Here is a 16710-nt window from a genome sequence, read left to right as displayed (position 1 = left end):
GAGGCAGATGACGAACCATTTAAGGATGTAGGATCATTTTTTTACAGTTAAGTACTTTTCCATACTCTGTGACCTGTCTAAGACATCCAAGAGCAGAAAAAGCAAAGGTCACCGCACTAGAGTTTATTTAATGGGACATTTTCTTCTTTCACAACTTAAACATAATATATTTCTATGAATACATAGTGATATCAGTATTTTGTAAGATTGCATGTAACAAACATAATTACCCCCACTAAATTTTTCAACCTGTTTAAATCTTTAAAAATAATATAGAATTATAAATGTATTTTGCTGCTTCAATGACACACAAGAATGCTTAAAAATATAAAAAAAAAAACGTTGGGGCCACTGTGCATCTAACAAACATATTTGGAAGAAAAACAAGCTTTAAAACCTGGTGAATTTTGATATTTTAGCCCTTTTTGTTTTTAATTTTACTTACTAGATGATATCTAATGATACGATGGAAATTTCATTTCAGTTGTAGCTGATCTTTAAATATATCAGTCAGAAAAATTTCAGAACCAATTTCGATCCACTTAAATAGACATTGAAATATTATCGACCCTATCCCAATTTTGCATTTTAGATCAGATTAATGCAGATGCCGGCCAAAAGTAAGTGCTTTTCCCCCGCAGCAGGATGAATGTGTTTGGTTAAATGGTACATCATTGGCCATATTTTGATGATCTGGCACTTATTGTCGGCATAAATTTTGTTAAGAAAAATATTCAAATAAATTCAAATAAGCTTTTTTTTCAAAATGACGGATATCTTGAACAAAAAAAAAAAAAACAAAACAGTTTTATTTCCTTAAGAGTTAGGAAGAGAAGAGAAGACAAGCGAAGATATGAGAGCAGAGGAGCGGGAACGGGAGAGGGGGGCGGGGACGGAGTGGAAAGGAGAGAAGTAGTAGAGGAGAGGAGAACGGAACAAAACAGAACAGAGAAGATAAGGAGGAGCGGGGGGGGGGGGAGAGAGAGAGAGAGGAGAGGAGATGAGAGAAAGAGGAGAGAAGAGAAGTAGTAGAGGAGAGGAGAGGAGAACAGAGCAGAAAGAACACATACAGTAAACTTCGTCTTAAATGAACACGGTTTTAACAAACTTGCTAATAATAATAATATGGAACATTTTAAAATTCGGTCTTCTATGTTGTCTGTAAAATAAAACGGTTTTAGCGATGACAAGGGATTCAGTAGTGTAGTGGCTAGCTGGTTGGTTAGACTACAACACCAGCGATTGGGTACGATTTTCAGTCGCGGCTGAGGTCCGACTAGTATTCAGTGTTGGTTTAAATTGGCACTGTTTCCAGCAGTATCAAACTAGACTGGATAAAGTAAATATAACACCTTCTTTGTGCTCGGCTAGAAATAAGTTGTGTCACCGATTCCAAATGGGAACTTTCGACGAATACCTAAGCTTAACTTCATATTTATGGCAAATTTTGAAACATAAGGAAAAGATTTACATGTCCTAATGTTAAAATACATGTAAATCGAAAGGTCATTTTCAGACTTATTTTACAATTTACATAATATTACATTATTAGTATAAGGTAGATTTTCTACTGACAATTTTGAATCATAAAACAACTTGTAAAAACATAGCGTGATTGTTGATATATCTCAGTGGCATTTAACACCAAATATATCGTTGAAATCTTGATCATCTTTACGAATGTTGTTTAAGGTCTTCTCGTCTGAAATACAATACATGCATCTTACTTACATATTATGTCATTAAGTACATGATCACCAGCTATAAAGAAAACGTCTCTCACTGCGATTTTATTTTTATTTTACTTTGTACCGGTGTCATACTTGGGCATTACTTTTAAGATTTAAGATTTAATATGGTGTAATTATTTGATTTCTATTGGATTTTATTTTCTACAACCTTGCGATATATATATATATATATATATATATATATATATATATATATATATATATATATATATATATATATATATATATATATAATATCTGAAAAATAACTTAAAGGTCCATTACTAAGGGAAAGTGAGTTGGCAATTTTTTTCATAGCCAGTGCATAGACTTCTGCAAGACACTAAATAATGAAGATTGGCAGGTCAAAATTTACAGAAGGTCTTCGGAACTCGAAGAAATGTATGTGTATTATGTTCAAATTTCAATGAATCGACAGAATGACCCCCCAGGTCTTTTTAACTTTCTTCATACTTCATAGAAAAATAATTGTACATATACTGCGATTTATTTCGAATTTCTACATACCAACTTTCATTTTCCAATAAAATGAAATAGTTTCTGTGCTTTTTAAAAGAAATTAAAATGTTCACTTTCCTTAGTATTGGACCTTTAATAATCATTGTGCGAGACAAATTATGTCTGCAGTGTTATATATATCGACAAAATGTCCTAGTCATAATAAATGTAAACTTTACCGATTTTCCAACCAACTTTGAATATTTATTATAACTGTATAATAGAATTTTGCCCTTTTAAACCGTTAGTATAGACGGTTTATGATTTCAATATTTTACATGTTCAAGATTATCAATAAGCAATCAAATAGTTTTATATAAGGTACATTTTGCAAACGATTTCTCTATTATCTATAACAGTGAAATCGTTTGCAAAATGTACCTTTTATAAAACTTTTTTCAAACAAATTATTATTGAGGCCACATGCGGGCAACACCGTTTATTTTTCTTATATTTTCTCGGATTTTTCGTTGTTTTTTTTTTTTTTGTTTCTTCTATGGCAAGGCATTTTTTTTTTTTCAAATGTAAAGACTTTATCATGGTTTTAATTAATCTTAATTCGGAATAGGAAATATACTTTTGTATAAAAGAAAAAGAAGAAGATACATATATAACGTGTTGATGTTATTTATCATTTGCGCCTTTTCTAAACAAGGAAGCAAAAATCGGTTACAGTATAGTCATTGCAGGCAGTGTATATAACAGGGCTTTTATATAAGAGAAAAAAGTTTCTTTCAGTTTTACAAAAGTTTAACTATTTCCTATAGGCATTACTTTATCATAATTCCTTGCCCTAAAGAAAGAAGAAGATAAAACTAAAGGGACAAGTTACATGCATGAGAAATATTTACAATATGTGCCAGTACTTTTGAGAGAGGGGAGCAACTCTTTCAAACATGTTTTATATACTGACGTAGTTACATTTCTTAATGCATATATGTACTTCTCTTTTAAATATCTCGATTCTAGGACAAAAAAGAGAAGATAACTACATAAAATAAAGGCTAGTAAAAGATAGCAGTCAGTCAGCCAAAACACAAACCTGCATTGACATTCGTATTGTAAGATTCATCTCCTCTTTTGAAAATTAAGAAGTGAATAAAACTATGCGACTCTTGGACCCGAACTCACTGACACTCTCAATAATCATTTGCAAGTAATGACATAAACTTATCCCATTTTTATTCCAAAACTGTTCATGTTGTGGTGCTTGCAATATCTCTCTGTCTCTCTCTGTCTCTCTGTCTCTCTCTCTCTCTCTCTCTCTTCAAACAATGCACAATGTTATTGGTAAATGATTGCAAAGAAGGAACAGAGTTTTTCATTTTATATAATATAATAATTTGCGACAGAATGAACATTAAATATCTATCTATCTATCTGCCGTTGACGTCAACCCTTTGCGGGAACGTAGACGTTTTCAAAATCAAAAAGAGGAAGAATATAGTGATACAAATTTAGAGTGGAAGAAACTAACAGTGACTGGTGATATAAAAAGGTTAAAACTTGAGTTTGCAGGATAACTAGGGCGAGCATGTAGCAAACTGCAGCACTGAACTGCTCTAGGGTAGTGAGATGGGCGACACTTGGGGGAAGTTGGTTCCAATGGTGCACTGTTCTTGGAAAATTAGAAAACTTGTAATAGTCAGTGGTTGCAGTAATTAACCTATAACTTAGGGAATGGCCATAGCGGACACAACGGGACATTGGGGTCAGGTAATCTACGATTGGGATAGCAGCCAGATCATGATGAATCTTATAGAAGAGTGATAACCTAGAATATATACGCCTTAAATCCAGTCGACGAATGTTTAGGGAGTGTAGCATATCTGTTACACTTGAAGTACACTGACGAGATATGAAAACGCAACAAACATGTGCCTAAATATATTTTTTTACTACGAAAAGCATCACCTTGAGATGTTCAACATATAAACATCTCGATACTCTAAACCCATTGTGTTCAAATTTAATCAGCACAACAGACCGTAAAATTAACACAATGGGTATAGAGTATCGAGATGTGTATGTGTTGAACATTTCAAGGTGATGCTTTTTGTAGTACAAAATATATTCAGGCATATGTTTGTTGCGTTTTCATATCTCGTCAGTGTACGGTCGTAGTCGGTCTTGATCTAACGGGCGGCTCTCACTTTGGTCAATTTGAGATTGGGTGTGGGGCGACCATACCTCGGAGGCATATTCGAGCTGGGGTCGGACTAGAGTCTGGTAAGCAATGGTCATAATGGGCTGGGATTTGACCTTAATGTTTCTTCGTAAGAATCCTAGGATTTGGTTACCTTTCTTGGTTGACCTGTTTATGTGATTGATAGATATTATTTCTTTACCATCTTTTGTAATTGATAAATGTGCCAATAACTCAATAATTAACTCTAAACTGGAACTAGTGTAATTTAGGGTCCTTTGTTACAACAAAAGGGATTTTAATATGTTTTTCTACATAAAATTATAAATAAACCCACTGTCTTCCTTCCAACCATTTATATTTTTAGCTCACCTGAGCCAAAAGCTCAGGGTGAGCTATTCTGATCACTCACCGTCCGGCGTCCGTCGTCCGTAAACTTTTACTTTAAACGACATCTCCTCATAAACCGCTAGGCCAATTTCATCCAAACTTCACAGGAATGTTCCTTGGGTGAAGCTCTACAAAAGTTGTTCAAAGAATTGAATTCCATGCAGAACTCTGGTTGCCATGGCAACCGAAAGGAAAAACTTTAAAAATCTTCTTCTCAAAAACCAGAAGTTCTAGGGCTAAGATATTTGGTGTGAAGCATTGCCTAGTAGACCTCTATCAAGTTTGTTCAAATCATGATCCCGGGGTCGAAACTGACCCCGCCCCAGGGGTAGTATGATTTTACATAGGAAAATCTTAAAAAATCTTCTTCTCAAAAACCAGAAGCCCTAGAGTTTAGATATTTGACATGTAGCATTGCCTAGTAGACCTCTACTAAACTTATTCAAATCATGACCTCGGGGTCAAAATTGACCCCGCCCCAGGGGTCACTTGATTTTACATAGGAAAATCTTCAAAATTTTTCTAAAAATAAACCAGAAGGCCTAGATCTTAGATATTTGACTTTTTGCATTGCCTAGTAGACTTCTACAAAATTTGTTCAAATCATGATCCCCAGGATCAAATTGACTCCGCCCCATGGGGTCACTTGATTGTACATAGAAAAATCTTCAAAATTTTCTAAAAATAAACCAGAAGGCCTAGAGCTTAGATATTTGACATGTAGCATTGCCTAGTAGACCTCTACAAAATTTGTTCAAATCTTGACCCCCAGGGTCAAATTGACCCAGCCCCAGGGGTTACTTGATTGTACATAGGGAAATCTTCATAAATTTGCTAAAAATAAACCAGAAGGCCTAGATCTTAGATATTTGATATGTAACATTGCCTAGTAGACTTCTACAAACATTGTTCAAATCATGATCCCCGGGGTAAAATTGGCTCCGCCCCAGGGGTTACTTGATTGTACATCGGAAAATCTTCAAAAAAAAATCTAAAAATCAACAGTTTGACATTTGAAACATGTAGCTCATATTACTCAGGTGAGCGATCCAGGGTCATCATGACCCTCTTGTTTATTGTTAATGGCTGTAGAGGCTTATTTTCCTTTATTGCATAATGTTGAAATCTTAAATTTTGATTTACAGACTTTTATATTGTAAAAAAATAGTTCTGATATTATCTATATTTATTAAGTTATTATAAGAAAGAAAATTTCCATCCCTATCCAAAGAGTCATTTACAAGTGCTGGCCATTAGATGAAAGGTTTAGTACATATTTTACCTTAGCTTAAAAAAAGGGCTAGATAAAGAAAGCGCCCACAAGCGACGATAGCAAGTATGTTAGTAAATACAATGTAAATTGATGCATAGAAAGTGGTTTTCGTGAATTTTTTAAAGAAGGATTTAATTGCGCTTATTTCCTTAGGAACATTTTTATCATTAACTCATAGGATGTTTACCCTGCTAAGTTCAATAAAATGTCGTTTTTACACCCAAGATTCCGTTTGCTTTCTTATAAACAACTACGGAATACTCAATTTGAATGGAGTTTTAGAACTTACTAACTTTAAAGGCACATTTTCAATAGATTAGAACTGTCACCAGAAGTTGATAACATTTTACCAAAAGACGATGACCTATCAACGAAAGATAATAAACTGACACCAACAGCAAACAAAGACATTTCGCCAGCAGACGATCAAATATTGCCGACAGACGATGACATATCGCAAGTAGACCTATAACCAACAGACGATGACATGCCACCCAAAGGCGATGACTTATCACCAAAGACGATGACGTATCACAAGCAGACGATGACCTTTAACCAGCAGACGATGACCTATCACCAACAGACTTAATGTCGCCGGCAGACGATTTCACTCTGCCAGCAGACGATGACTTATCCCCGGCAGACGATGACATATTGCCAGGAGACATATATGTCACTGATTGTAGCTCTATAAATACAATTTATATATTTAGTTAAGTTAAATTCATTTCGTGAGGAGTTTTTATATTTTAAGTCATTATAGAAAAAAAAACTTTTTTATTGAAAGATTCGCTTTGGATAATCAAACTTTCTAACCAGGATACTCGTAAAATGGTTGTGTACATATCGTGAGGGTTGAGTATACATACGATCACGCCCCAATATTTATTTTTTAACATGTGAAGTTTAGAACCTCTCACCCGTACACCGCCGACCCCTCTCCCCCAAGACTTTTTTCATCTCTATTCTAAATGGAATTATTTTCTTCGTTGTAACATCCTCATCTTTTTATTGGATATATTGCTTTGCCATTACTCACCACAAACCCATTCAGCTGTTTTATTTATTGTTAATGGACTCATTTTCAGTTTATGAAGAATTCATTTATCCGGAAGTACTTCGTTAATAATCGATGCAATCTTCTACAATTATAGTAAAGACAATGAATAAAGAGGAATGCATATCCTGTCTTAAAATTGCTATCAAGCTATATACCATTATATAGCATTTAAAGGTCGGAATCTAGGACAGTGAAGTTGGCGCAGCTGATTTGTGTTTAAATCTGATTTCTTTTCATTACTGTGCAAGATAAAAAATCAGAGTTAAAAATAAAACTGTAGATTTAGTACCGGTAATTCATTTTAAAAGACATTTTCATAAAATGTACCACTGCTGGAAGAAAAGTTTACGATTTATTTACAAATATATACAAATGCAAATCTAATACATAGTATGTTTACAGTCCATTCAGTTACAACAATAACAATACACATTAATTGGTTTGTTTAAGTTTTCATAAATCTATAGTACGGGGGCCAATGAGGTCTACCATGCACCCCCACACTCATAGGTACCAAATTGTTCGGCAGGACCAACTCTTTCAAATTAAAAAATGTTCCCATGAAAAATCTATTTTCAATTATATAGGATTTCACTGTTTTCATGGCAACCGTTCAGTTTTGGAAAATACGATCATATAGAGGATAATCAGTCATATCTTGGTCAGTTTTTGTGATAAAACAATAAAGATGGTGTCAAAATGGAGCTAAGACATTGGTATTTAAAAAGCAGCATTTTTTGTTTGTTAATTAACTATTTTGCGTATTTATGAACATTAATGAGAATGTTAAAAAATAACAAAAATTTGTTTAAAAAAACAACATTTTTTAAACGAATCAATTTAAATGCACTAATCAGCTTTGTTCTGGTCTTAAAGTCTCTCAGTGTTTTGTAATATATTATTTTGTTACTTTTATGTCACATTTGTTCACTCAAAACCGGATGTGCTCAATTTATTTGCATAAAATGAACCAGTGTCACAAATAAAATTATGTAACCCTTAAAACAGAATAGAATTATATAATTAATTGTTATCTATAAAACAAAACTTTTATGTGGTCTATAATGTTTTTAGACATAGAATTAACACTTAATTAAAGGAAGAATAAAAATGTAACATACATTACACATGTTGCATTACCGTTTCAACAACCTTGTTATATTGCCTTAATTATTGAGAAAAATATTCCATAAACATGGTTAATATTAATTATTTTGTACTAGAATAATACAATATACTTATTTACTTGTCAAGGAGTTTGATATTTTTCCGTAACACACTTTAAAATACGCTACCACTACCATTCTTTTTTAAAAAGATATTTTATAAGAAGTTGGAGCCCAAATTGTCGCAAACTTATTTATTTAAACTGTTAGCTGTTAGTTTTAAGTAGTTTATCTGTTGTTTCAGAAATAGCCTAAAATATATATTGCACCATCCATGTAACTCTAATTTTTGATGGAATTTCAATAAACCACGCAATAATATCCACCTGTGCATCCATAATATTATGATCATACAGCTGATATTTTAGTCTTTCTGTTAGTAAGTCAAGTGTTATAAAAATACTTTTTGAATTTTAGAAAAAGTACCTTTAAAAGAAGATATACAAAACCAACCCTAGCTTTATATGATGAATCATAGGGTCCTGAGTCAGATATCTGGATGTGGCCTTTGCTCTCCGTGGCGATTAAATAAAGACATCGTGTCTAAAGTCAGCTTAGTAGAAGTAGACTTATACCCACCTGTACATAACGGATAACTTAGCACTTGCCTGCAGGGGACTGAGTAGTTCCAGTACAGAATCCATGGACACTTGTTAGGTTAACTGTTCAACATTACATGACTGAATTTCTTTTGCATAGTTGTGCTAAACCAAAACTAATAAACAAAAGAAAATATGCTGGTTTTTAAAGTAAAAACTTTAGATTTAAAACTAATAAAACCAGCTGGACAAAATCGTTTAACTGATACCAAATCAAGATATAAGAAATATATAAAACTAAATATAAAATAAAATAAAATAAAATATACATACGAAATAAAGAAGACTATTGTAGTCATTTTGAAACATTTGCTTTTCACACTTCATTACCTCTAATAAACAGCCATGATCCAACTGAGTTTGCTATTTATTTGCTTGGTTGCGATCTTTGCTTCACAAGGATCTTCTTAAAGTCTATTGCAAAATGTTTTCAGCATAGTGTTGATCATACAGTACTCAGTATCTGTCTGTCAGTTTTAAATAGTATTATGTGATTGTTTTCCTAAAAATTTGGTTTTCATAGACTTAATATTCACATTCTTGACTGATTTTTTCCAATTTTATGAGTTTAAATCTAAAGATTACTTGAAGTACCTGAAATTTCGTTTTGTTTTTTAGTTTTTGTTCAGTGCAGCTTTTCAACAGTGAATATTTCTTCAATAAGCCCATGAATATCTCAATACAATTCATATGTATCTGACTATGGTGGCTGATTTCTGCCATCTCGTTCTGGCGTGTTGGCGCGTTTGCTGGGCGCCAGAATGCCAGGACGACAATTATACGCGCCAAGACGACAAACAAGGCATTTGTCGTTCTGGCGGGGGCGCCAACACGCTAAATTGGGAAGTTGTCGTCATGGCGTTCTGGCGTCTTGGCGCGTTTGCAGGGCGCCAAGACGCCAACACGCCAGGACGACAATTATACGCGCCAAGACGCCAGAACGCCATAACGACAACTTCCCAATTTAGCGTGTTGGTGCCCCCGCCAGAACGACAAATACCTTGTTTGTCGTCTTGGCGCGTATAATTGTCGTCCTGGCGTCCTGGCGTTCTGGCGCCCTGCAAACGCGTCAACACGCCAGAACGAGATGGCAGAAATCAGCCACCATATCTGACACTAAAAACAAAATGCTTTATTTCTCACGTAAATAACTGCATTGATGCACTTCATAATAACACAAAACGAGATAAATATTCCATTAAAACGATTTCCATGAAAGGAAACCCCAAATTGTAACCCTATTATCAGCGTATAAATGTTAGCAGGGATCTATACATGATTAATATATACAAAATATATACATAAAATATATAATCAATGTAAAATGTAAGTATTGATGAACAATATTGAAACCATCAAATAAAAGAACAACATACATGTATTTAAAGGGAATTCCTATAGATTTTTATGCGCATCTTCCTTCGCAGCCGACACTTTCTATGGAAAACTGAAGTGAAGTCAACATTTGTTGAAACAGGTGACAGACAGTCTTAAATATGAGGAATCTTGAATGAAATAACATTCTGGATAAGTTTCATCAGTATTCAAATGTCGATACTGGTTTATATTGTATTGACAAGTATCACGCCTGAGGGGTAACTTGCCATATTTGTTGTTGTGTTTCCACGTCGCATTTTAGTACAAAGACAGTGTTGTTCGTATAATGTAAGACAATTGACTTAGTACTGATAAGACAATATCACCTTTCAGATTATTTAGTATCCAATAATAGAAAGAATTAAAAAAATTTAAAACTTTTTTTTTAACTTCTAGCAGATATATACATGTAATCAATTTGGTCAGGTTCGCGCCATTTTTCGTCTGAACAGGTGTTGTATTCAAGCGGTCTTAACATAAAATTTAGCCTGGTGACCCATACGTTTTTAGCCATTTTTATGCTCACAATACAATTATTTATACACAAGAAAAACAGGAAAAAATTCTATGAAAGAGTTTTTGCAAAATTTAAAAATATATTCTTCTTTATGGGTATTTTTCATTAATAAAAGTTAACAAAAGTGAATGTGCAAACAAGATTTTTTTTTCATTTGTACCCATTATTGTTAGGATATAGTATTACAAATATGACTATGATATCAAATAAGTATATAATAAAATCTGTAATACGAATAAACTTTATTGTGCTGTCTTGATGTATATTTTGGTTGGTATTTATAAAAAAGCAGAAAATTATGAAAATGTTGAAAAATCGCTGGCAGTTTCAGCAACAGTGGGTGTGTTCAAAACAGTTTTTCTCAAAACAAGCCTAGTGACCCATTGTTTTTATTTGTTGATTGTTTTCAGCACAAATTTTCCTATCATATATGTGAATTTGAAAAAAAACTCTATGAAAGGAAATAAACTATAGGAATTCTCTTTAAGAAACAGATATTAGTATAATTCAACCGATAGATGCATTAATTCAAAATAAAAAAAGGAACATTGAATGTGTAATGAATGTTTCAGATAATTTCTTTGTTGACAAAAGTGAAGAAAGAATGTTAGAATTAATACTTTAAAGTTTTAACAATTCCATAATATCATAATATTGAAATCTGTGGTTCAGATTTCTTTATATATATTTCTAAATACAGCAAAGTACAGTGGTAACGTACTTTAAAGCGCCGTTATGGAAAAAATCTCATTGCTTGCGAATTATGGAATAGTACTATTTTGTAGAAGTGTTTAACAACTTGATAACTAAATATTCCTGTACCATTTTCTGAGAAAATAACAATACAATAAAATAAGATTACTGGAATGGTAACGTAACATGTGTTATATATGTTACAAACAGACTCCTCCTTCAAATAAGTATTTACATTATATTTTCATGTGTTACAGCTCTCAAATAACACAAGTTTACTGATCACAGTTTAGTTCATTATGTTGTTCAGTTTTAGTTATATCTGAAGTGGTATCTTGTTTTCTGAGATGTTGGTTGTGGTTTTGGTTAGTATTATGCAAATTAGCTAAACATACCTATTTTGGAGTAAAATAAGTTATCATCAGTGTTACAAAATGCTATTTAAGGAAACACTGAAAGATCAGATCAAAACTGTTTGGTACATTTTAATTGATTTAAAACTTAAAAGTATCATTTTCTAATAATTTTTTGTCATTTTGTAACATTCTCATTAATATTCATGAATATACAAATTTGTTAATTAAAATATTAAAATGCCAATGTCTTAGCTCCATTTTGACACCATTTTTATTGTTTTATCACCAAATCTGACCAAGATATGACTGATTATCCTCTATATGGTCGTATTTTCAAAAAATGAATGGTTGCCATGCGAAGTGAAATCTTATATAGTTGAAAATAGATTTTTCATGGGAACATCTTTTATTTCAAAAGAGTTGGTCCTGCCGAACAATTTGGTACATATGAAAAAAAATGTCTAGGGAAGAGGGTGGGGGTGGGGGTGTGGGTGCGTGCATGGTAGACCCTATTAGCCCCCTACCTACTAGAGTTTTCGTGATTATACTTGTAAAGATTACACGCCCGAAACGGTAACCATTCATTTGTGGACAATAGATTGATACAATAACAAAAACAATCAATCACAATCAATACGGTGTGAATAACTTGACAGCAGAAAAACTCGTAAGATAAAGATAATGGGTCATTATATAATAAAGGGACGCATATTGCTACATTCACAGTTCATACAGAAATGAGGAAGGGGTGCACATTCAAGAAATTGATGGTGGGAAGATAAAAAACATATTCCTAAACTGATATAATACTGATGGACACCTGTAATATTCAGTACTTTGTGGATAAGGATGTGGTACTATGAATGTAATAGGAAAACAAAGGTCTTTGTGAAAAAACATTCAACACAAAATATTAAACTTTTGTCAGCACCAGTTTACCAGTATTACAAATAATGTTGAAGGGGTGAGACTTTCTTTCTAACGCACCAGGTTTGCTAAAACTTGTAAAAAATTAACGCCATGTCATTTCAACTCGGATGGTCGCCATCTTTCTCATTGATAAAAAATGTAACCAAAAAAAATCTGAGTGGGATTAGCATTGCAAGAGCATAACATGATATTCTACACAATGAATACCTTAGAACAGATATCTAAGATGCTACACAGGTCTGGTGGGTTAAATGCATAACGTCGATCACTTGAAATTGATCTTGAAAAGGTGGTTAATATTAGTTTATTTACATGGTTTTAAATTTTCCAACGACTTCTCGGCGATTCACTGCAAAAAAGTATTACTGCGCCGGGCGAACGGTAACTCTAATAAACAACGGGAGACAACTTAGGTGTCAGCAGGTATATGATTTAAAAATCATGTTGATGATTGTAATTTCTTATCAAATAACGAATGCTTTTCAGATATTCGTCTTTAATATCTGACAATTATTAATTTCTATAGACATTTATCAAAACATATTATTTTTACAGTGGACTATTTGCGCATCAAACTCGTTTCCGCTTCAGCTGTAAGGCACTTCTGTTATACTTTTTGACAACAATAACAAAACACAAAATGAATCAATAAAGTCACTTATAAACCGACTGCTACTTAGATCAGTTAAGGGTAGTTGTTGTTACAACATTATACTTGTTCATCACGTTATGCGATAATTTTTCTCTTGATCTACATAATCAATCAATTACGTTTAGATGATACTGCATTTACAACTTGTCTGACCCCATTTTTTACGCGAATGACAGCTCGTGCTAACAGAGTTATGAAAAGTATGGTTGAGAAGTCAAGGACAAATTATAAATGACATTAAAATGAGGATAACTGTATATTCGTCCAGTTCTGATCATTGACATTCCTGCTGTATATTAGTAAGTTTTGTGAATAAGATTAGAATACTACTTTTGCACATATACACATTGATTGGACCTCTCAACTAGTTTTCATACCTCATTTTAGGGATTTTAAAGACAATACATTTTCAAAAGTTTGTTGAATGTGTTTTGATGTTTAAGTGCATTGTAGTTCATGAATACCAAGTTGAAAATTGATAATGGAACCATTTCTATGCCCTTATTGTAAGCCACTTGACTTCTGTAACGATAAATGTTTAATGTATTAAGAGGAATATACTCTTTTAGTTTTGGAATGTGGCATTCCTTGACCATATCTTTTCATATGCACTACTTTCTAAACAAACTAAGTAATGTGTTTTAGCTTGCATATGCAAAATGAAAATAAAGACAGTGAACTTATTTCACTTTTTTCCTTTAAATTAGAATCTGTAGGATATTGATAAATGTTTGGACAAGGTAAAGCGCTATTATTTTCACACAAAAAATATTAATTGTTGACTTTGAATGTACACAATAAGTCGTATGTAATTCAACAATAACTTTCTTGTTTGAGTTTTTCTCCTTTTTATTTTAGAGAGTAATCCTTTGTGTATTTAATAACAGTTGAAACAGTATCCATTTCACGTACCAAAACTTTGTATTTTTTGGCAGATTAATTTTATCATACCCCACCCACTTTCTTCTAATTTCAAAGTCAGCGTCCCCTTAAGTGAAACATCAAAGTTTATCTATGCGTCAAAAAATTCTGTTGATAGTTTAAATATGTGGAATTCATTTCTGCGTGACAGCCTCGACCCGCGGATTTAGCAGAAATAAAAACGCACAGAATTAACCCGCTATACGGTAACATATTTCATTGAAATCATTTAGTACCTTTGGAGTTGTGCCCGTGACAGAACTGACACGGGAGAGCAACGTTTAACAATATGGTGAATTTTTAAGGAAAGCCCGCTTGCTCAGCTCAATCGGGATTGCTAGATCGTGAGTTCGAACCCTGGACAAGGCGGAAAGATCTACAGGTACTTGCTGAGTACATGTTAAGACTGGTACAAAATCCATGGGTTCCGTATTAAATGTATGTATGTCATTGAGAAATGGCGAAAGTCACCATGTGCTATCAAACCCTTTTCCTAATATAATGCTGTAAGATATCTGACGAATGTTTCATGTTATTGTCAAACGTTTCAATGAATGAACAATTACAATTATTAAAATTTTGCTTGATTTTATCCAACATATAATTGCTTGCAAAAAAAAAATAAAAGAAAAAGAAATCAGCTGTAGATCTATATACGTTCTGATCCAGAAATCGAAACGTAGGCTTGTACATCAACTCTACCAAACGCAACGACATTTATTCTACATTTTATACCCACTGCGTTAACAATCAGTCGCATTGTTATTCGAAAGGTACGCGCAATCTCGTTCTGTTTTGAACGCGGACTGTCTAATCTACATCGAAAATGTATGTTAGTATAAGACGAAATTCTATCTATTTCTTTTTCTAAAAGGACAGTACTTGTTTTCCCAGGAAAGACGGTTAAATAACCTAATATTAATGATATTTTACAGACAAAGCTGGGGAGGAATACTTACGTAATCATAATAGTATAGAAAACATCCTAAAGCAACTAGAAAACATCAAAGATAGCTGGAAAAGTATACCATTTAATATAGCAGTGACTGGACAAAGTGGTTCAGGAAAGTCTAGTTTGATCAATGCATTAAGAGGTTTAAAAGAAGAAGACGTTGGAGCAGCACAAGTTGGAGAAAAGGAAACAAGCTCAAAATATTGCTCATACCCCCATCCAAATCATGGTAGGTTTATCTTTTGGGATTTACCAGGTGTCGGAACTGACAAGTTTCCACAAAAGACGTATATGGAGTCCATACACGCTAGTCGGTATGACTTTTTCCTTATTGTTTCTTCAGGACGATTTCATAGCCAAGACATCTGGCTTGCAAACGAAGTATTGAAGCAAAAGCATAAAAGCAGATGTTACTTTGTTAGGTCGAAAGTTGATATTGACATGAAGAATCGTAAAAGGCGACATGCGCTAGAAAAGGACACAATGACAGATGCAGATTTATTTTTAAATTTCAGAGTAGAAATGACATCTGACATTCTAAAGACGTTGCATAATCCAAACATTAACATTCATTTATTTTTAGTTTCGAGTCATTTTCCATCAAAATATGATTTTGAAGATCTTCAGTTGCAGCTACTTGAAGATGCATTAAATATAAAGAGATTATTAATAACCTTCGGAATGACCAGTCTAACAAAGAGATTGATGGAGCACAAGCGAAATGCTCTTCGCTTACGTCAGCGAGAAATAGCATTACTATCATGTAAATCAGAGAATACAAATGTTGAAGTGGTCTTCCCGTGCAGTATCATGCACATCCAATCTGAAATAAAGTTTTACAAAGAGCAGCTGTCCTTGGACACGGAAGGTTTGGATTACGCGGCTTCATCAGTTGGTTTAAAATCAAGTGATTTACGAAAGAAAGTTGAAATGAAAAGCGTTCCAACAATGTCAATAGATAGTTTGATAAAATCTTTAAATGAATTGTATCGCAGCACATATGCCAATCAATCATATCTGACAAAGCAGTGGAGATATTATATTAGATATGACATGATTGCATTGAAAACCATCGAGACTTTCCTCCAAGGGCAGCTGGATCAAGCGATGAGAGACACTGAAAACCTGATCGATTTCATAACAAATATGAAAGAAAGCTCGGTAGTTTAGATTATGCAACTTCGTTCTTCGGACATTCAAAAAGTACTACCCTGAGACACTTTCTACAAAAATGTAAATGAACACAACAATGTAAATGTATGCACACGTTTTTTGATCGATTTCAACGGTTGTTTAAAAAATCCTGGAGTAGACAATACTTTGCTTACAATTGATTCGACCAACATATATACAGTCAATTAGTATGAGGACTCAACTAATATTAAGTTACAACAAAGTAGAATTATAAATTGATATGAAGAGTAGAAGG

General features: G+C 33.3%; 1 protein-coding gene across 1 annotated transcript; it reads left to right on the top strand.

Moving 5' to 3' along the window:
* The first annotated feature begins 6646 nt into the window (after window positions 1-6646).
* On the top strand, window positions 6647-16451 carry LOC128549936 (T-cell-specific guanine nucleotide triphosphate-binding protein 2-like). Its single transcript, XM_053527726.1, has 2 exons — window positions 6647-6740; window positions 15265-16451. Exons 1-2 carry the CDS (start codon window positions 6647-6649, stop codon window positions 16449-16451), a joined length of 1281 nt encoding a protein of 426 aa, XP_053383701.1.
* The last annotated feature ends 259 nt before the right edge of the window (window positions 16452-16710 follow it).

Source organism: Mercenaria mercenaria, chromosome 17, assembly GCF_021730395.1.
Source record: "Mercenaria mercenaria strain notata chromosome 17, MADL_Memer_1, whole genome shotgun sequence".
NCBI lineage: Eukaryota > Metazoa > Mollusca > Bivalvia > Venerida > Veneridae > Mercenaria > Mercenaria mercenaria.
Note: the sequence above shows the minus strand (reverse complement) of the source record. Positions and strands in the feature narration are given on the sequence as shown.

Bases quoted from the DNA above. Each gene is read 5' to 3' on its own strand.
- LOC128549936 (XM_053527726.1), top strand. From the start codon at position 6,647: ATGTCGCCGGCAGACGATTTCACTCTGCCAGCAGACGATGACTTATCC. The intron at 6,741-15,264 runs GTAGCTCTATAA...GATATTTTACAG, and splicing joins AGACATATATGTCACTGATT to ACAAAGCTGGGGAGGAATAC.